Raw genomic sequence first — 22,545 nt, 5'->3', positions numbered from 1 at the left:
TTTTTATTCCTTTCAGCTTCGTCCTCCTCAACCTGCAGTTTACCTGTTTGTTTTAGATGTATCCCATAATGCAGTGGAAGCTGGATATTTGACAATTTTGTGCCAGTCGTTGTTAGAAAATCTAGACAAGTAAGAAATTTTTTTTAACTCATAATGTGTTTGTGTGTGTACAAATATATATAAATGTGAAGTTTATTAGCAATTTATGGGGTTTTTATTACAGTTTGATTTATCAGTGCAAGAGTACTTCTTGTTCATCTTAGACCAAGGATCCTGCTACTTCAATTATTATGATTTATGACTTGGTATCTAAATCATAAAATTGTAAATGTTTAATACTTGCTATGGAATATAGATCTCATCTAACTGTTCTTGGACTTGGCAGATCTGAGTACTACTAATCAGGGTATCAAGGATCTGAATGAGAGAAATCTAGCTGTAATTTATGCCTGAGCAAGGAGTTTTTTATATTGTTTCAAATGCCCTAATGAGAAAATGAGCCAGATAAAGGGAAAGAAGGAATTAATTTTGTGCTGAATATTTCAGGAAGCTGGAAACTGAACTCTTCATTTTGGCACATGAGACATGAGCTGTATCATGCAGGTAGAAACACAGTATAGGAAATCGGCTCTAATTCCTGCCTAGTATTGGTCATGAAGGAGACCCTCAGCTAGCGTGAAAAATGAACCTTCCAAATCTCTGGAAAACAAAGTAGTTTGTACATTGCTTTTTTATTACTCTCCAAACCCATAGGAGATATGACTTAAGGTTATATTAGTAAGAATGGCTCATACCTGCATTGGTTCTTGACATGTAGGGAGGAGTAGGGGTGGTGATATACAAATACTGTGTCAGAAGTACTCTTGGTGATTCCAAAAGGCTCTCTCCCATCTTCCATATTAATTTGAGAGTCCTTGCTCTGTTAGTGCTAGCTCTTGTCACTGTAGTCTGCATGTCACTGACCCGGGCCTATGACTAGTAGATAACATTGAGATAAAAATACCCAGAAACATTAAATGATTTGCTTTTAGTTTCTTTTAGAAACTTAAAAGTTTTCTAATTTTTATTCTTTTTTTTATTAAATAGTTTATTGTCAAATTGGTTTCCATACAACACCCAGTGCTCTTCCCCATAAGTGCCCTCCTCCATCACCACCACCTCTTCTCCCCCCTCCGCCTTCCCCTTCAACTCTCCGTTCGTTTTCAGTATTCAATAGTCTCTCAAGTTTTGCCTCCCTCTCTCTCCCCAACTCTCTTTCCCCCTTCCCCTACCCCTGGTCCTCCATTAGGTTTCTCCTTTCTCCTGTTAGACCTATGAGTGCAAACATATGGTATCTGTCCTTCTCCACCTGAGTTATTTTGCTTAGCATGACACCCTCGAGGTCCATCCACGTTGCTACAAATGGCCATATTTCATTCTTTCTCATTGCCATGCAGTACTCCATTGTGTATATATACCACATCTTCTTGATCTACTCATCAGGTGATGGACATTGAGGCTCTTTCCATGTTTTGGCTGTTGTTGACAGTGCTGCTATGAACATTGGGGCACATGTGCTCCTATGCACCAGCATTTCAGTATCTCTTGGGTAAATCCTTAGCAGGGCTATTGCTGGTTCATAGGGGAGTTCTATGGATAGTTTTTTGAGGAACCTCCACACTGTTTTCCAGAGTGGCTGCACCAGTTTACATTCCCACCAGCAGTGTAGGAGGGCGCCCGTCTCTCCACACCCTTGCCAGCATCCATAGTCTCTTGATTTGTTCATTTTAGCCACTCTGACTGGTGTGAGGTGGTATCTCAGTGTGGTTTTGATTTGTGTTTCCCTGATGATGAGTGATGTTGAGCATCGTTTCATGTGCTTGTAGGCCATCTGGATGTCCTCTTTGGAGAAGTGTCTGTGTTTATGTCTTCTACCCATTTCCTCACTGGGTTATTTGTTTTTCGGGTGTGGAGTTTGGCAAGTTCCTTGTAGAGTTTGGATACTAGCCCTTTATCTGATATGTCATTTGCAACTATCTTTTCCCATTCCGCTGGCTGCCTATTAGTTTTCTTGATTGTTTCCTTTGCCGTGCAGAAGCTTTTTATCTTGTTGAGGTCCCAAGAGTTCATTTTTGCTTTCATTTCCCTTGCCTTTGGGAATGTATCGAGTAGGAAATTGCTGTGGTTGAAGTCAAGGAGGTTGTTTCCTACTTTCTCCTTGAGGGTTTGGATGGTTTCCTGTCCCACATTCAGGCCCTTCATCCATTTTGAGTTTATTTTTCTCTATGGTATAAGAAAGTGGTCTAGTTTCATTCTTCTGCATGTTGCTGTCCAGTTCTCCCAGTACCACCTGCTAAAGAGGCATTCTTTTTTCCATTGGATACTCTTTTTTGCTTTGTCAAAAATTAATTGGCCATACATTTGTGGGCCCACTTCTGGGGTCTCTATTCCATTGGTCTATGTGTCTGTTTTTGTGCCAATACCATACTGTCTTGATGATGACAGCTTTGTAGTAGAGGCTAAAGTCTGGGATTGTGATGCCTCATATTTTGGTTTTCTTCTTCAATATTACTTTGGCTATTTGGGGTCTTTTGTGGTTCCCTACGAATTTGAGGATAGCTTGTTCTAGCTTTGAGAAGAACGCTGGTGCAATTTTGATGGGGATTGCATTGGGTAGTAATGACATTTTCACAATGTTTATTCTTCCAATCCCATGAGCATGGAATGTTTTTCCATTTCTTGGATCTTCTTCAGTTTCTTTTATAAGTTTTCTATAGTTTTCATCATATAGGTCTTTTACATCCTTGGTTAGGTTTACTCCTAGGTATTTTATGGTTTTTCATGCAATTGTGAGTGGGATCAGTTTCTTGATTTCTCTTTCCACTGCTTCTAACTTTTATTCTTGATTGAAGCATATGCCCTGTTTTTAGGCCCAAGTACTTATTAATTCAGGTGTAGCTTCAGCAGTAAATAGCAATGGAAGACTGCAAAGAAATGGTTTTAAAACTGAAGAGTCAGCTTGCTGAAAATGTGTGGGGATATAACCCTAGAAATAGGAGCCAGTCCAGTAAGTGACTGTTCGTGAGTCAAATAGAGTATGTAAAACCAAAAGGATAAAATTCGGAATGGAGAATTATTTAAAACATATGTGTATATATATATATATTTGATTAAACAGAGAATAGAAACCCTAACACTCTTCCTTCAGAGGAGTGAAGGATTGTTTGTAGAAACATCATAAATCTTAACCAGTATTGGTAAGCTAAACACCCACATAACTTGGTGCATTCTGTTTTCTGCAATACTTGTGTCCTTTTTTGCAGACCCTTTGACTAGCCTAATCAGTCATGCCTAATAATAAGGAATGTTTCTTGCATCCTATGATATTCAAAAATATTTTAAAAGCATTGCTAAAATAATAAATTCTATAACAGCAGTTAACATAATGGTACTGAAAAATATACTTTGGTAAGATGAGGCATCCATTTTATAAATTAGGAGAATCTGACAGGCAAAGAAACGGTCATTCTTCTTTTGCCATGGCATTGACTTTTGCAAACTGAGTTCTTGCAGACAACTTTTAAAGGACTGATAATAGATAAAATGTCTTGATGTTCTTAAATGTGATTTTTATTTAAAAATTTCTGCTTTAAAATCTGATTAAATTACATTGTCTTTTCGTGGAAAGTACTCATTTGTCATTCTGCCCGTAAGCTAGGTATACTCTTTTTGTAGTATAGGAACTGAAAATAAGAGTAAATTTTTAGTTAAAGGAGTGTGTGTTAGAGGCAAGTTAGCAAGAAATCTTTGATTTTTTAATCATTTCATTTTTAGTTTTGGTTTATTATTTGAACATGGAGCTTTCTGGAGTATTAATTCTAAACATGTTGGTTCCATCTGAAAATAGGATGTTTCATCTTGGCTGTTCTTTTCTAATGTATGTTGATTTACAGAGGAATAATTTTCTGTTCTCTATGAAAAAGCTCCTGTAATTATTCTTAGACATAGTTTACTATTTCATTATTTTTTTTAATAAAATTTTCTATCATTAGGCTTCCTGGAGATTCACGAACAAGAATAGGATTCATGACCTTTGATAGCACTATTCATTTCTACAATTTACAAGAAGGATTATCACAGCCTCAAATGTTGATTGTGTCTGACATAGATGGTAAGCAGTGAATAACAGTCTGACTCTAGATTTTGGAATTGAGGTTACTATATTTGACAATACATCCTGTCATAGGGCTGTAAGGATAATTTGGTGCACTTCAATATTGTTTAAAAACAGTTTCCTGACAAGGTGCCGGGGTGGCTCAGTTGGTTGAGCATCCAACTCTTGATTTTGGCTCAGGTCATGGTTCCACGGTTGTGGGATCCAGCCCCACATCAGGCTCTGTGCTGAGTGTGGAGCCTGTTTAGATTTTTTTTTCTCTCTCTCTCTGTCCTTCTCTCTCTCCCTCTCTCTCTCCTCTTTTCTCTTTCTCTCTCTCTAGAGAGAGAATTTGTTTTCTGGAATGTATTTCATTCTTAGTTTTCTATGCCTGTGTGTATACTTATACATGTGTGCACACACGTGTGTATAATACACATTTAATTAAGGATATATATTTAATAAAGCAGTATCATGGTTCCCATTATATATACGGCCTGATGAAAACTAAGATTTTTAAATTTATGGTATTCTTCTGACTTGATTTATCTGTTGATTAAAATGTATGTTTTCCCTTTAGATGTTTTTCTGCCTACACCAGATAGCTTACTTGTGAATCTGTATGAAAGTAAAGAGGTGAGATTGACTTTTTTCTTAAAGAATGAAGATATTTCTGTTATTTTAACTGTTTACTAAGGTCTTTAACATTTGTTTACTTCATATATTAATACTGCATAGACAATGTAGGAAGCATATTGATTGATTGACCGCTCGGTTTGTATCCCCCAAGATACAGTGGTATATATTATACTCCAGAATATTTTAAAGAAGAAAATTGCCTTGCCCTCTGAGTAATTCAACTTTTAATCTTTGTTTTCCCAGCTTATAAAAGACTTATTGAATGCATTACCAAATATGTTCACCAATACAAGAGAAACACACAGTGCCCTTGGTCCTGCGCTTCAGGCTGCCTTTAAATTAATGTCTCCAACAGGTGGCCGTGTGTCTGTATTTCAGACACAGTTACCTTCCTTGGGTGCAGGGCTTCTGCAGTCCAGAGAAGATCCTAATCAGAGATCAAGCACAAAGGTATTTTAGATTTGGTTTTTCTGTTATATTTAAGATGCTCTTTTGTACCTCCATAGACTGTGTAATTATTTGTTCATTATTCTACTAAAATCTGGTGAGAAAGTTTAATTATCATTTAATATTCTTAATATTACTTTGTTTGCAAGTCATAGAAATTTAAGAATAATTTACTCTAATTCTTTCATTTTACAGATGAGGAAAATAGATTAAACTTGCCAAAGGTTAGGTAACTAATGATAAAGACGTGACTTAATTTTCTGGCTACAGTGCTCTTTTCTGTTATACAAGTGTTAATATTAAATCTGAGATATTACAATTTAACATACTCATTATTAAAACATTTTAATTATAAAGATAATACAAACCATTATATAACAAATGCAAGCCATAAATAATCTTTACTATCATGATAATAGCATTTAGGCTTGCCTGGCTGGATCAGTTGAAAAACATGTGACTCCTGATCTTGGGGTCTTGAGTTTGAGCCCAACGTTAGGTGTAGAGATTACTTAAAAATAAAATCTTAAAAAAAAAAAAAAAAAGATAATAATGTTTATATAAACACATACAAATAAGCATAACCAGGCATCATATGTGTACAATATATTCTTTAACAACTTTTTTCCATTAAGAAGTACATTGTGAGCATTTTCTGAGGTCCCTGAAAATTGTCTTAATTTTTTTTTTAATGTTATTTATTCTCGAAAGAGAGAGCACAAGCAGGGGAGTGGCAGAGAGATGAGAAACACAGAATCCAAAGCAGCCTCCAGGCTGTCAGCACAGAACCTGACATGGGGCTCAAACTCAGGAACCTTGACATCATGACCTGAGCCAAAGTCAGAGGCTTAACCAACTGAGCCACCCAGGTGCCCCTGAAAATTTTCTTTAAAAAATATTTTTTACAGATACCTACCTGGTTGGCTCAGTCAGAAGAGCATGACACTTTTTTTGGGGGGGGTGGGGGTGGGGAGCATGTTACTTTTAATATCAGAGTCATGAGTTCAAGCCCCACTTTGAAGGTAAAGATTACTAAAAAAGATAAATAAACTTTCAAAAATAAAAAATCTTTTAAAAAATATCTTTTAATAAAAATGAAAGTACTCAATTGAATTGCTTGTCTCCTGGCGACTGAACAGTCTCCAGTATTTTCACACACACACACACACACACAAAAAGACTATGAGACTGAATATTACTTGGGTTTTACATGAAGATTTGGTCAGAATATTTTAATCCCTTTTTTTCAAAAAATAAATGAGTTACAATAATGTTTTTTTGTGCTGTATATAAGTTTTATCTCACCTCAGGGTAATACTATTACAACTAATTATGAGTATGAACTAAGCAATTTCAATAATGCCATAAATACGTAGCCACATATTTAGTTTTTTCTTAGGAAAAATTCCTAGAAGTGAAATTATTGGGTCAAACTTAAGTTATTAATATGTTTTACTTGCTTAGGTTTTTTTATATGCTGTATACCTAATGACTCTTAAATCTTCTAGTCATTATTATTACCGTTTTATTATTATTCATCAATTTGCTAGAGAAAAATAATGCCATATTTTACTTTTTATAGAAATTGCATTATTAGGAATGTTTTTTTTGTTTTTGTGTTTGTGTGTTTTTTTAAGTAGGCTTCATGCCCAGCATGGAGACCAAAGCAGGGCTTGAACTCAGAACCCTGAGAGTGGCACACTTAACCGACTGCACCGCCCATGCACCCCCAGAAAGTGCATTTTGAAGTTGTGTTTTAGAAAAAAATCTAGTTTTAAAATAAAGTAGGGCAGGTATATTTTTTAAGCTTATCAAGTACAGCTCGTATTCAGTTCATTGATCCATTGCAGTCCATTTTAGAATACTGAGGGGTTTTGAACAGAGGAAGGTGTTATGTGTTACACAAGTCTCTGATGCAGTTTTGTTTTAGTAATCTCACTTAACTTTCAGAAACATCTTTTACTTCTTGGGGCTCAGAAGCTTAAATACCTGTTCTGATTTATGTATCTCTTCATATCTGAGTAAACTCTAATACAGTAATCATACATTATAATTAAGAGGACTGCAATATTTTGTCATGTAATATAGCATAGAAATTAAGAATTGGAGCCTGACTGTTGGCATTTTTAACTCTTCACCAGAGCCACCTTCTCAGCTCAAGTGTCCTTATGCCAGTAGGAAAAACGTTCCTCAGTCTTTGATTCTGTCACGTTGTCATGTAACAGGATACAGTAATGGGTAACAACACTCACTCTGGAGTCAGAACCAGACTTCTCACTCTTATATTCCAGCTTCCGCCACTCACTAAATATGTAATTGGTTGTTACCTAATCATTTTTTACCTCTGTTTCCTCATCTGTAAAATGTAGGGTAACTTTAATTTATTTAAAACATCTCGTATAGTCCTTTATTAGTGTTAGTGCTTTATAAATGTTAACATATACACTTGTAGAATCTATGCCAACTATCTAGATGTTTCAAAACCTTAGTTCAATAGGAAGACAAAGTATTTTCATTACTATAAGAGAGATGTAGAAATGTGTGCATAGTCTAAGGTTTCTAGCTCTTACTTTATGACCTTTTGACTTAGGTTGTACAACATCTTGGCCCTGCAACTGATTTTTATAAGAAACTGGCTTTAGATTGCTCAGGGCAGCAGACTGCAGTGGATCTGTTCCTTTTAAGTTCACAATATTCTGACCTTGCATCTCTAGGTAAGGAGATGACGTGTTCATCTGTTCACATAAACATTTTTAGCATAAAGTCAAATCTAAACTCCTGAGTAAGAGTTCTCAACATTTGGGGTAAAAAGCATGTGAATTAGATAGATGATATCTATGAAAATTACCAGTTAACTGTACAGCACTATACAAATCTAAAATGCTCTTACTATTTGTTTTTAAAATCAATAAATAACAATAAACCTTATCAGATATTTTACAAATTTGCAGATTTATATATTATTCTTATTTTGACAGCTTAGTCTTCCTCTTTTATGACTTAGGTTTTTTTCATGATCTAAGAATCTATACTGTTGTTGGACAAGTAAGATATTGCTGGATATTACTAATAGGATATTATTGTTTCTGTAGCTAATATTTTGTATATTTCTCTCTAAAGCTTGCATGTCCAAGTATTCTGCAGGGTGTATCTATTATTATCCATCTTTCCACTATACTCACAATCCTTCACAAGCAGAAAAGTTACAGAAAGACCTGAAACGGTATCTCACAAGAAAAATTGGGTTTGAAGCTGTTATGAGAATAAGGTGTACAAAAGGTATGAAATCATAAAAATTATGCTTCATATTATATACTTTTGTCAAAATTACTTTGACTACCTATAATGATTCTTCATTATTCAGGACTCTTTACATGAACCATTCAGCTATAAGCTGTTTTAAATAAATATATATAGTTATTGAATAATCATTGACCAATTTCTTAAGTAATTTGAATAAATGAGCAAAAGTAATGTTTACATTATTAGGAAGGACCTAAGAAAAAGCCATATTGGAGGGGATTTTAGAAGGAGAATTAGAGAAGTAGGGAAAGTCATAAGTGAAAGTTGTCTGATGAATGAGCTTTGCCTTCCTTCATAATCATTCAGTTAGTCTTCAGTTTGCATTACCTCAGTTTTGTGGGAATGTTTGCTGGAGGGATTCTCATCCCTAATTTTAATTCTTAAAAATTTGTGGATGTTTATTTTTGAAAGAGAGAGCATGAACCGGGGGGGAGGGGCAGAGAGAAAGGGAGAGTCTGAAGCAGACTCCAGGCTCTGAGATGTCAGGTCAGAGCCCGACGCAGGGCTCAAACCCACAAGCTGTGAGATCATGATCTGAGCAGAAGTTAGATGCTTAACTGACTGAGCCACCGAGGTGCCACTGCCCGCCTCCTCTCCCCCCACAATTTTAAATATTAATGAACTGAAAGTATTCATCATTAGTTTCATTTTTTATGTATTAGTTCTTTGTCTGAATTTAAATCACTTGTGAGAAAATAAAAGATTACTTACCAATGCAAGTTAAGTGTATACTCTCTCTTTTATATAACCTGTGTTGCCTGTTTTTTTTTTAATTGGTATTTTAGAACCTACTAACACCCTAATCATAACCCTTTTGATTCAAATCAGAGGGGCACCTGAATGGCTCAGTCAGTTAAGCATCTGACTCTTGATCTCAGAGTGTTAAGTTCAAGCCCTGCTTTGGGCTCCATGCCTCCAGTATGGAGGCTACTAAAAAAAAGTTTTGTTTTTTTTTTTATTCAAAATCTGAGACAGTTTTTACTTTAAAAAATAGCTTTAGCCTGAGGTAAAGATACTTCTGTTACTTTATCTTTTATAACAAGTTTTCTCTTCCCTAGGTCTTTCAATGCACACTTTTCACGGAAATTTCTTTGTCCGTTCCACTGATTTGTTGTCCCTTGCCAACATCAATCCTGATGCTGGATTTGCAGTACAGCTGTCAATCGAAGAAAACTTGACAGATACTTCCTTAGTGTGCTTTCAGACAGCCCTATTATATACATCAAGCAAAGGTAATGTTAACAGATGTGAAATATAATCAGCAATAATTTCCCCCTCCTTTTACATGCTGTTGGAAATGGGGAGAGAGAATGAATGCATAGTGGGAGATAAATGGAATATGCATTAGTTATTAATCAAATATATGTTCTGTTTATTTTTTTTAACTCATTTTGAATCTTTAATATCATTTCCTTGTTGTTTTGTTTTGTTAAGGGAGAGAGTGCAGGAGTGGGGGAGAAAATCTCAAGCAGGCTCCATGCTCAGAGCAGAGCCCGGTGCAGGGCTCAGTCCTCCAACCCTGGGATCATGACCTGATCCTAAATCAAGAATCAGAAACTCAACCAACTGAGTGACCCCTTTAATATCTAGTATTTAATATTTCTGACTCATGGAAGTAGTGGATTTTCAGGATCATATGTGTCTGGTAAACTCATGCTAAATCCAGCTATGTCAACCTTAGCGTTATTTTTTGCTCCATAAAGTAAATAATTCTGTATATCATGTAAGACCCATGTTAGTTATTTGACAGTCAAGTTTTCTGACGTTTTACTATATTGTATATAATTTAGAATGATTGATATTAAAATGAAAACCAGGAGGTGCTTCAGTGGCTCAGTGGCTCAGTTCGTTGATTTCCACTCAGGTCGTGATCCCAAGGTTGTGGGATTAAGCCCTGTGTCAGGCTCTGCACTGAGCATGGAGCCTGCCTAAGATTCTCTGTATCTCTCCCTCTGCCCCTCTTCACCGCTTGTGCCCTCTCGTTCTCTCTTTTTCTCTCTCTCTTCCTCTCTCTCTTTAAAAAAATGAGAAATTAAAATAAAAACCAGAACCAAATGTTCAACTATATACAAAATATGTATCATAATCTATAGATTTGGAGTGTTTGATTTTCTTTAAAACACATTACTTGTAAAACTTTTGTTTTTACATTTCGAAATCCTGTTGGTGATTTAATCCAATCAGATAGTAACTTGAATACTGTTTTGACCTGTTTGCTTTATTTCTGTCTTGGTCTACTGTGTTTTGATATTATTTCATCATTTCCCATAGGTGAACGGAGAATTCGAGTGCACACGCTCTGTTTGCCAGTAGTGAGTTCACTAGCAGATGTCTGTGCAGGAGTGGACGTACAGGCTGCCATCTGCCTTCTAGCAAACATGGGTGAGTAAAAATGTGAGGGAGGTGTATTCTTCTGTCCTAAAAACTGAAAACTGGACGCTTTTTTTTTACCCTAGAGATTCCTTATTTAGAAAGTGTATATGTTTTATTTTACGTTTTCATTTATAGCAGTGTGAATTAGACCGTTCTTATATTTCTTATTAATTCTTTAGTTTAAAATCCCTGGGAGATTCATAATCACCAAAAATGGGTAACAACCCAAATGTTCTCCAACTGATGAATATATCAGCAAACAACAGTTTATCCATATCATGAAATATAACTTCAGTGGTAAAAAGAAATGAATTGTTGATATGTGAATAGACATGGATGACTTTCAGAGGCATTATGCTAAGTGGAAAGGCGCTAGCTTCAAAAGGAGATAGCCATGTGCATATTCAAATGACACTCTGGAAAAGGGAAGAATCTAGGGATGCAGGACAGATCAGTGATTATCAGAGTTAAGGGTAGTGGGAAGATTTTACTACAAGGGACCAGCACCAGTGGTTTGTTTTGGGGAAAGGGAACTGTAGTATATTTTGACTGTGATAGTGATTTCATGGCTGTGCATTTGACATATAATCACCTTAGAATTATACCCAAAAGAATGAATATTATTATATGTAAGTTCAAAAAAAAATCTTTTGGGAAAACTAATGCAACACTGGGGGTTTTATTTTTAATGAATTATCCTTTTTGACATGAAATGAATCTTATTTTTCATGTAGTCCTAGAGAAAAATGGTCATTACTTACTAAAGTATCCCAATATTTTATTATCTTACCTGTTTTTTAAATTCAGTATAACTGGTTTTCAATATAATTTTATCTTTAATACTTGAGCATATTTATAGGCTATCTCTAGTTTATGTACTTGAAAGAAAATAACTTTCACACTGATATCTGACTTTTCAATGTCTGCATGAGAACCTATATTCCGTTGCCCTTTTTTTTGTTGACCTGGAAACGCTTTAATAAAGATCCAAAACAATCTAAATTTGTTCTGATTGACAGAATTGTTCAGATTTACTTCAAAAAAATTGTCATGAGTAGACACAAAATGAAGAGGCAGGTGAAATGTATTTTTCTATCCTAAAAACAGAATTTTTGTTGTTTTCTTAAGTAATGCATGTAAATTTTATCTCTTACTGCATTCATTGGAATCTAATGGCCAATGCATTTTCATTTTGATTGCCTTATAGCTGTTGATCGATCCATCTCCTCAAGCCTGTCAGATGCAAGAGATGCCTTAGTGAATGCTGTTGTGGATTCCTTGTCTGCATATGGCTCAACGGTCTCAAATTTACAGCACTCTGCCCTGATAGCCCCCAGCTCCCTCAAGCTGTTTCCTCTCTATGTTTTGGCCCTTCTTAAACAGGTAGCTTTCTGTCTTTACTGTTACAGTTCATAAAGTCATCTAAAATTCTCAATACATAGATGAAGAAATGAAATCCCAATGAATGGGGGTTTTCATATTTAGGTAGACAGTTTGGCAGCTTAACACTGGAAAAGATTTGAAAAACAGAAGATCTGGGGCGCCTGGGTGAATCAGTCGGTTAAGCATCCGGCTTCGGCTCAGGTCATGATCTCACGGTTTGTGGGTTCGAGCCCCGTGTTGGGCTCTGTGCTGACAGCTGGCTCAGAGCCCGGAGCCTGCTTCAGATTCTGTCTCCCTCTCTCTGATCCTCCCCTGCTTGCGCTCTCTATCTGTCTCTCAAAAAAGTAAATTAAAAAAATAAAAAAGAAAAACAGAAGATCAGTGGAAAATAGAAGTATATTAAAAAAACATGATTTTTGAAACCATATGCTCTCACTCTTTAATATTTGTGGGAGCTACAAGGGGCACTTGGGTGGCTCAGTTGATTAAGCATCTGACTTGGGCTCAGGTCATGATCTCACAGTTCGTGAGTTCAAGCCCTGCATCGGGCTCTGTGCTGACAGCTCAGAGCCTGGAGCCTGCTTCCGATTTGGTGTCTCCCTCTCTTTCTGCCTTTCCCCAACTCACTTGCTCTCTTGCTCTCGCTTGTTCTCTCTCTCAAGATAAATAAACACTAGAAAAATATAAAGTAATATGTGGGAGCAACTTAAATAATGGTGTGCTTATAACATACTCTTAGTATGTGTGTGCTTCTGGAAAGATACTCTAAGGAAAGGATTTACTGTCCATTGAATATCTTTCCAAGCCCTAGGCACTGTAATAGCTGTTAATATATGTATCATCTCTTATTTAATCCTTACCACACCCTAGAGAGGTAAGCATTTTTTTCTATTTTTCTTATGATAATAATATAGCTTTGAGAAGCTAAGTAACTTTTTCACGCATCTACTTGTCTACTTGTTGAATGTCAGAGCTGAGAATTTAATCTAGGGCTGTTTTAAAGGCCATGCTTTTTCCATGACTTTGATGGTGTGTGCATGTATATATATTTGTCTATATTTTATTTGAAAAATACATTTTTTCTCTTGTAGAAAGCATTTAGAACTGGTACAAGCACACGTCTGGATGATCGTGTATATGCCATGTGTCAGATAAAGTGTCAGCCACTTGTTCATCTAATGAAAATGATTCATCCCAACTTGTACAGGATAGACAGATTGACAGATGAGGTAGGAATTTTTAAATATGTTTGAGCATCTTGAGTATACAAGTAGGGTGCTAATGTAAGGTGTTAACAATTTTTTACATCAGCTCTTTCCTTATAGTAAGTAGTAATATAGTAAATAAGGACAGTAGCTATAGATTTGGTTGATACTATCTATGGTTATAGAGCTTTCAAAAATATAGAACGTAATTCACCTTGTGAGTTTAGTTATAAAACTTATTACAAAGCTAAGTTGTAGAATGAACATTTCTATTTATATTCTGTAGATATTGACTGTTCCTGATGTGACCAGAATGCAATTTTTGTTTTTGTTTTTAATTCCAGTATAATTAATGTATAGTATAGTGTTATATATAAGTTTTGGGTGTACGATATAGTTGATCAACAACTCTGCACATTACTCAGTGCTCACCATGATACATGTACTCTTAATCCCTTCACCTATTTCCCGCATCTGCCCCCACCTTCCCTCTGGTAATCACCAGTTGTTCTCCATAGAAGAGTCTATTTTTTTATTTGTTTCTTTTTTCTTCATATTTTCTTAAATTACACATATGAGTGAAATCGTGGGGTATTTGTCTTTCTCTGACTGACTTGTTTAATTTAGCATTATATCATCTAGATTCACCCATGTTATTGCAAATGGCAAGATTTCATTCTTTTTATGGCTGTGAATAATATTCCATTTATATATACCACTTCTTTATTCATTCATCTATTGATGGGTACTTGGGTTGCTTCCATACTTCGGTTATTTTAAATAATGCGCCTATAAACATAGGATGCTTATATCCTTTTGAATTAGTGCCCTTGTACTCTTTGGGGAAATAGCCAGTAGTGGAATTACTGGATCATATGGCAATTATGTTTTTACTTTTTTGAGGATCCTCCACACTGTTTCTCACAATGGCTGCCTCAGTTTGCATTCCCACCAGCAGTGTACGATGGTTCCTTTTTATCTGCATCCTCGCCAACACTTATTTCTCGAGTTGTTGATTTTAGTCATCTGACAAGTGTGAGGCGGTATTTCATTGTGCTTTTGATTTGCATTTCCCTAATGTTGAGTGATGTTGAACATCATTTTGTGTGTCCGTTGGCCATATTGGGTGTCTTTGGAGAAATGTCTTTTCATGTCTTTTGCCCAGTTTTTAAATGGATTATTTGGGTTTTTATTGTTGAGCTGTTTAAGTTCATGTATTTTGGATACTAACTCCTTATTGGATATATCATTTGTAAATCTCTTCTCCCATTCAGTAGTTTGTCTTTTTCTTTTGTTGATTGTTTCTTTTGCTGTGCAGAAGCTTCTTATTTTGTTGTCCCAACAGTTTATTTTTGCTTTCATTTCCTTTGCCTTAGGAAACCTATCTTTAACAATGTTGCTGTGGCTAATGTCCGAGAAATTACTGTCTGTGCTCTCTTCTAAGATTTTTGTGGTTTCAGATCAGATTTAGGTCCTTAATCCATTTTGAGTTTATTTTTGGGTATAGTGTAACAAAGCGGTCCTGTTTCGTTCTTTGCATGTAGCGATTTAGTTTTGTCAACACTATTTATTAAGAGACTGTCTTTTTCCAATTGCATATTCTTGTCTCCTTTATCGAAGGTTAATTGCCCAAATAATCATGAGTTTATTTCTAGGCTCTCTGTTCTGTTCCATTGATCTATGTGTCTGTTTTTGTGCCAGTACCATATGTTTTGATTACTATAATTTTATAGTATAACTTGAGATCTGGGATTGTGATACCTCCAACTTTGTTCTTTTTTTTTTTTTCCAAGATTGCTTTGGCTATGTGGTGTCTTTTGTAGTTCTGTATACGTTTGAGGATTATTTGTTTTAGTTCTATGAAAAATACTTTTGCTGTTTTGAGAGGGATTGCATTAAATCTGTAGATTGCTTTGGGTGGTATGGACCTTTTAACAATATTTGTTCTTTAAAACCATGAGCATGGAATATCTTTCCATTTGTGTCATCTTCAATTTCTTTCATCAATGTTTTATTGTTTTCAGAGTACAAGTCTTTCACCTCCTTGGTTATTGTTCCCAAATATTTTATTATTTTGTGTGGGCAATTGTAATTGGAATTGTTTTTTTAATTTCTCCTTTTGCTACTTCATTTTTAGTATATAGAACTGCAAGAGATATCTCTATATTGATTTTGTGTCCTATAACCTTTCTGAAATCATTTATCATTTCTAGTAGTTTTTTGGCAGATTCTTTAGGGTTTTCTGTATATAACATCATGTCATCTACTTAATGAAAGTCTTCCTTACCAACTTGGATGCGTTTCATTTTTGTTGTTGTTGTCTGATTGCTGTGGCTGAGACTTCAGTGCTGTGTTGACTGACATCCTTGTCTTGTTCCTGATCTTAGGGGGAGAAGAGCTCTCAGTTTTTCACCATCAAGTATGATATTAGCTTGGGGTTTTCATATATAGCCTTTATTATGTTGAGGTGTGGTATCCCCCTGATACAAGTGCAATTTTGATCATATTATAAACCAAATCTGGTACCCAACAGTTATTTTTTAATATGCAAATTTATAGTGTATTTTCTTTCTTGTGTTAAAACTCTACTCTTTGGAATCTTCTGTATTTTGTTACTAGAAAAATGTAAAAAAGTAACTTGCTTTGCAGCAGATTTAATAGTCATACTACATATCCAGATCCTAGAAGGGAAGGAAATGGACAGATCATTTAACGTGTTCATGTTTTTTATCTTTGTAATTTGAATATATCTGAGTGTCTTGATTCTGCAGCCAAGGTGGTAATGGATTATCAAAAATTTTTTGTGTCTTACAAAATTCTCAAGTGTCATTTTATAGTATTTCATAAGGAGCTGGTAGCCTTTAAGTTCCAGACTGTGATGATAGTTATATAAGCTCATTCACATTCCATCTTTTTTTTTTTTCAGGGTGCAATACATGTTAATGACAGGGTTGTACCTCAGCCACCTCTTCAAAAATTGTCTGCAGAAAAACTGACAAGGGAAGGTGCTTTCCTTATGGACTGTGGCTCTGTAAGTACCTTCTACTGATAATGGTTAACACTGTTCTGGCTGGCAAAAGCAGAAGCACTTACAGAGGCCAGCTCTGTTATCATAGGTCAGGCAGTGAAAGGTGGGATTAGGAACTGAGAAGCAAAAAATTAGTACCTGGCACAAGCAGTCAATTTATGTTAGACTTTTCTAATCAGGTATCATTTTACTATTATGGATTATTTATTGTCATGGGTTACATATACTTGATAAACAGAAATAAAGAAATAAATTCTCTCTAGCATCTAGAATCATAAAATTCAAAGGGACCTCAGAAGTCTTATTAATTATAACTTCTACTCATTGTCTAAGCCATTACTGATTAGGAGTTCAGGAGAAGTCACTGGGCTGGGTGGTTGTGAAGGGTGTCAGAATGATCGAGATAGCTTCGTGAATGATACCTTATGAGCAGGAAAGGAGGGGTGAGTAAGAGCCCTTAGTTAAAATACACAGATAGTAATTGAAATAGTGTATAGGAAATACAGTGAGTCAGTTATCCTGGCTAAAGCACTACCTTCCTACTGGGAAAAAAAGTAAGGAAGATGGTAAAATAAAATAATATTTCATGGAAAGTCTTGAAATTTAAGCAAAGTAAATTTAAGCAAATTTAAGCAAAATAAAACACTTAGATTCTTGGATATAGATTCCAAATGTACCAATTATGGGTTTCCTTATACTTTTATATTCATTCCTAATTTAAGATAGTATACTTTACCTCTTTTATGCTTGGTGATTTTGAGAAAATTAGCTATAATAGGTTTCTGAGTAGGGAGCTTTAATATTTTGATTTTTTTCGTTTTAGGTTTTTTACATTTGGATTGGAAAAGGCTGTGACAATAATTTCATAGAGGATGTGCTTGGGTATCCTAATTTTGCATCAATACCACAGAAAATGGTTAGTGGGCTATACACTTTTAAGTTTTTGTATGCTTGTTTAAAATGTTTAGTGAGATAAAATTCACATGCAATTCACCATTTTAATTATCATAAATAAGCTACATATTAGCTTTTAGTATATTCACAGTGTTGTACAACAGTCACCAATACCTTAATTTCAGAGCATTTCCATCACCCCAAAAAGAAACCTCTAATTTCCAAATTCTCCCCTCCTGCTTTCCCTCAGCAACCACTAACCTACCTTCTGTCCCTACGGATTTGCCTGTTCTGGACGTTGCATGTAAATGGAATCACACAAGATTGTGGCCATCTGCATTTGGTTTCATTTCTCATAGTATTTTCAGAGTTCATCCTTATTGCAGCACATATGAGAACTTCATTCTTTTTTATGACTCCATAATAATTGTATATTTACAATATTCATTCATGGACATTAGGGTTTTCCTTTTGGAGCCGTTGTGAGTAGTGCTACTATGAACAATTTACGTACAAGTGTTTGTGTGAACATATGTTTTCAGCTCTCTTGGGTGCATACCTAGGAATAGAATTGCTAGGTCATAGGATAAATTCTGTTTATTTTTTTGAGAAACTGCCAAACTGTTTTGCAACAACTTTGGCTTCTATTTAAATTATTTTGCTGATAATAATTTTTTTCATAGGCCTTTTCTGGACATATATTAACCCATACCAAAGAAATATGATTCTGAAAACAGTTCTCTATTTAATTAATGAAAAGGCCTACTTAATTTTTTTAAACAATAGGTGGTAGACCTTTTTTAATAAACTTTTTTATGTTTATTTTATTTTTTGAGAGACAGAGTGTGAGTGGGGGAGGGTCAGAGAGAGGGGGAGGCACAGAATCCGAAGCAGGCTGCAGGCTCTGAGCTGTCAGCACAGAGCCCAACACAGGGCTCGAACCCACGAACCGTGAGATCATAACCTGAGCTAAAGTAAGATGCCTAACCCACTGAGCCACCCACGTGCCCCTGAAAAGGCCTGCTTTAAAGTCAATGTAATTTTTATCACATTCTGCTATTGTTTATTTGTTTTTTTAATTTGACATATTAATTCCAGAGTTTATTTCTAAAACTCAACAAATGAAGGTAATAAGGAAAGGTTTGAAAAGAGGAAATAATGTCAACAAAGTGGAAAATCATTAAGTTTTTTTCCTTTTAAGTTTATTTGTTCATTTAGAGAGAGAGGGAATAGACAGGGGAAGAGCAGAGAGAGGAGAGAAAGAATCCCAAGCAGGCTCCATACTGTCAGCACTGAGCCCGACGTGGGACTCGAATTCATAAATCACAGGATCATGACCTGAGCCAAAATCAACAAGAGTCAGACACTTAACCTACTGAGCCATTCAGGCGTTCCTGAAAAATAAGTTCTAAATAAAATAGTAAACTTTCTTTTAAAGTTATAGTTATTTAAGCACTGTGATAGTGGCACAATAAATATATCAGGGGAGCAAAATAGAAATGAGTGTAATTTGTGAAAAATAGGATGTGGTAAAAATTACACTTGAAAAAATACTAGAAAAATAATCTTTATTATATTAAAGTGGGTAAGGCCTTTGTAAGTCCATGATGGAAAAGACTAATAAATCTGAGAGCATAAAGAAGCATTTCTATGTGGTAAAATAAATAAGGACAAAAGACAACAAAATCGGAAGGGTATCTGTAGCTCAGGACAGAAAAAGGGCTAATTTCTCTAGTATTAAAAGTTTACTTACAAATCTTTAAGAAAAAGACACCCCAAGCCCCTCAGAAAAAAAAGAAAAGAAAAATGGGCAAAGGATTTGAATAGGCACTTTATAGGGGGGGAAATATAGTAGTAGCCATGTGAAACAATGTTCAGCCTCAATCATAGTTAAAAAAACAACAGCAAATAAAGTTTTCTATTTAAGTTTTTTTATATACTCTATACTTTGAGTTATTTAGCTTACTATTAATTTGGTTTGGGAAAAAACCCTCATCATATAAATATATAATATATATATTAAAGTTATAAAATATAAAAATAGACTTTTTAGGTCTTTTAAAAATAATCTCGGGGCGCCTGGGTCTCTCAGTTGGTTGAGTGTCCAACTTCAGCTTGGGTCATGATCTCATGGTTCATGGGTTCGAGCCCCATGTCAGGCTCTGAGCTTATAGCTAGCTCAGAACCTGGAGCTTGTCTTTGGATTCTGTATCTCCCTCTCTCTCTGTCCCTCCCCTGCTCACACTCTCTCTCTCAAAAAATAAATAAAACCTAAAAAAAAAATTAAAAAGTCTCACACATAGTTTTTAAATATACATCCATACTATTTTCTAAAATTCTTGCCCTTAAATTTTAAGTTTTAATTTCAGTTAACATGTTATGTTAGTTTCAGGTGTACAATATAGTGATTCAACACTTCCATATGTCACTCAGTGCTCATCATGACAAGTTTACTTCTTAACACCCATCACCTATTTCACCCAACCCTACCACCACCCTCCCCTCTGGTAACCATCAGTTTGTTCTCTAGAGTTAAGAGTCTGTTTCTTGGTTGGTCTCTCTTTTTGTTTTTTTTCCCCCTTTGCTCATTTGTTTTGTTTCTTAATTTCTACATACGAGTGAAATCATATAGTATTTGTGTTTTTCTGACTGGCTTATTTCACTTAGTTTATACTCTCTAGCTCCATTCATGTTGTTGCAAATGGGCAAGATTTCATTCTTTATTATGGCTAAATAATTGTGTGTGTATCCACTCAATCAATGGACAGTTGGGCTGCTTCTGTATCTTGGCTATTAAAAATTATGCTGCTATAAACATAGGAATGCTTGTCTCCCTTTAAAAGTGTTTTTGTATTCTTTGAGTAAATACCCAGTAGGTGATTACTGGACCAAAGGGCAGTTCTATTTTGAACTTTATGAGGAAGCTCCACACTGTTCACAGGGGCTGCACCAGTTTGCCTTCCCACCAACACTGCAGGAGGGTTGGCATCCTTGCCAACACCTTTTGTTTCTTGTGTTGTTTATTTTAGCCATTCTGACAGGTGTTCTCATTGTTGTTTTAATTTGCATTTCCTGATGGTGATGATAAACTCTTTTTGTGTGTCTTGTTGGCCATCTTGATGTCCCTTGCCCTTAAATTTTAAGGACTATAAATTTTAAGGACGAAAGGAAACATACAGTTCTCTGACAATGACCGTTATGAGAAGAGGATGCAACACATAACTGTTGAGCAAATTGGGAACTTAGTGATAACATAAAAGTGCAACACCATACCTGTGACATATTAACCATTGTTTATGCTTTATCGACTTACTCAGAAAAATATAATATGGGTAAAATACCAGTGGTATACACTTACTGTCAAACGTTTTATTATTAACTTATCCAAAAGAATATAAACAGGTTTGTGAACGATTTAAATTTCAGTCGTTTGGTTGCTGCTTTATAGCTGAGGATAGAGAGCTGGGAGTTGGTATGAATCATGATTTAGTTCTAATATTGCTGAGTCTGTGAGCAAGGGAAGTAATTTCCTAACTGTGTTACTTTTACCAGACACATCTTCCAGAGCTAGATACACTTTCATCAGAAAGAGCGAGATCTTTTATCACTTGGCTTAGGGACAACAGACCGTTAAGCCCAATTCTTCACGTGGTAAAGTAAGTACTTCTGTAACTTAATTATGAAATTGCCATATCCTGCAAATCTGTGTGAAGTTGCTAATCTGCAAAGCAAACTTTAAATAATATGAAAGTGTATTCTGGTAGGAGAACACTGTTAACTGATAAATATCCTCTCTGTTCCATTTTCCTAAAGTCCCCATGTATTTTTAATAATACGCATTTGTAGATAAATACCCCTTTTTCTTTTTCAGAGATGAGAGTCCTGCCAAAACAGAATTTTTCCAACATTTGATCGAAGACCGAACAGAAGCTGCATTCTCTTATTATGAATTTTTGCTTCACATTCAGCAGCAGATTTGTAAGTGAAGTGGAATACAGTTGAGTAAGAAGGAAAAGACCCATAGCCTAGGCAAAGCGTCCTCCGTCAGAGAAGCACATATGCTATTTGAAATGAAGGCATTTGTTGTTACAGGACACAGTGCATAGCGTAGCACCCTGAGGCTTTGGCAGAAGGTAAAAGGGAAGAAAGAACTTGACAGATTTTCTTCAGCCTGAATTAGTGGTAATGATGATGCTGTTTTACCAAGTATATTTTGAATTGGTTTCTACACATTTTCAGTAGCGCAGCAGTACAGTGCTCTGTTCATTGCAAGCCGGCAAATTTATGTAGCTATGTGGAATGGTGTGTCATAATGTCCAATTAGATAAATCCCTTTTTCCTAGAATTAATATAACGTTTCTGGACTTGAAACTCTGACAAGAGATGCCAAAAGGCAGTGGCACCGTGTTACTTGTTTATATGAATTACTTTTTAACAAGGAATGATTTGTATTCATTAAATGAATTCAATATTTTCCCTGTAAAAACAATAGCATTTCAGTACATGAACTATAGAAAAAACATATATATAATGTACATAAATGTTACATTTGTAAAGAAAATGTAAAAATGTAACTACAAAATATGAATTGCTTAAACTGTGCTGCATTGTTGGATGACAACTCTTTTGTCACAGTTAGAGAGTGAGGTTGACTAATGTGTATTATGAATTGAGTCCACAAAAGAAATACAAAACTCTTTGTAATTCTGTTAAATCTTTTATGTGGATTTATTTATGATCAGCCTACTAATTAAAAATATTTTGCTTGACAATATTTGGTGTTTTTTTGTGTGTGGGGAGGGTTGGTGTTACTTTTACATATAGGACATCTTGAACTTACTACTTGAATTTAGTTACATCTGTGAATCAGTACGTTTTTATTAAATTTGTGGACATTACCAAGTACTTAACTCTGTTTGTATTCTAAAAACCAATGTTACTTTCAAAATACATATGAGTATTGACTAGTAATAACTTGTGTTTCTTAGTTAAATTGGTCATTTTTTCTATACATTCATAGCAAGAAAACTTTCATGACATGTGACTATTTGTTAAGATTACCATCTTGAATTTTGAGAATCCTTTTATTCTAATGAAAAAAACCTCTCATTTACTAACAGGTTATTTACTATAAAAACTAT

General features: G+C 35.2%; 1 protein-coding gene across 1 annotated transcript in view; it reads left to right on the top strand.

Moving 5' to 3' along the window:
- SEC24B (SEC24 homolog B, COPII coat complex component) overlaps nt 1–22,178 on the top strand; it is a 97,608-nt gene extending 75,430 nt beyond the window's left edge. Inside the window, exons 12-25 of the mRNA XM_029951340.1 lie at nt 17–129; nt 4,032–4,150; nt 4,713–4,768; nt 5,015–5,221; nt 7,809–7,932; nt 8,339–8,497; nt 9,580–9,753; nt 10,793–10,903; nt 12,102–12,277; nt 13,369–13,506; nt 16,409–16,513; nt 17,334–17,426; nt 20,957–21,060; nt 21,276–22,178. Of these exons, the coding sequence (XP_029807200.1) occupies nt 17–129; nt 4,032–4,150; nt 4,713–4,768; nt 5,015–5,221; nt 7,809–7,932; nt 8,339–8,497; nt 9,580–9,753; nt 10,793–10,903; nt 12,102–12,277; nt 13,369–13,506; nt 16,409–16,513; nt 17,334–17,426; nt 20,957–21,060; nt 21,276–21,390 (1,794 nt within the window). The 3' untranslated portion in view covers nt 21,391–22,178. The remainder of the gene's footprint in view (nt 1–16; nt 130–4,031; nt 4,151–4,712; nt 4,769–5,014; nt 5,222–7,808; nt 7,933–8,338; nt 8,498–9,579; nt 9,754–10,792; nt 10,904–12,101; nt 12,278–13,368; nt 13,507–16,408; nt 16,514–17,333; nt 17,427–20,956; nt 21,061–21,275) is intronic.
- The last annotated feature ends 367 nt before the right edge of the window (nt 22,179–22,545 follow it).

Source organism: Suricata suricatta, chromosome 1 (assembly GCF_006229205.1).
Source record: "Suricata suricatta isolate VVHF042 chromosome 1, meerkat_22Aug2017_6uvM2_HiC, whole genome shotgun sequence".
Classification (NCBI taxonomy): domain Eukaryota; kingdom Metazoa; phylum Chordata; class Mammalia; order Carnivora; family Herpestidae; genus Suricata; species Suricata suricatta.
Note: the sequence above shows the minus strand (reverse complement) of the source record. Positions and strands in the feature narration are given on the sequence as shown.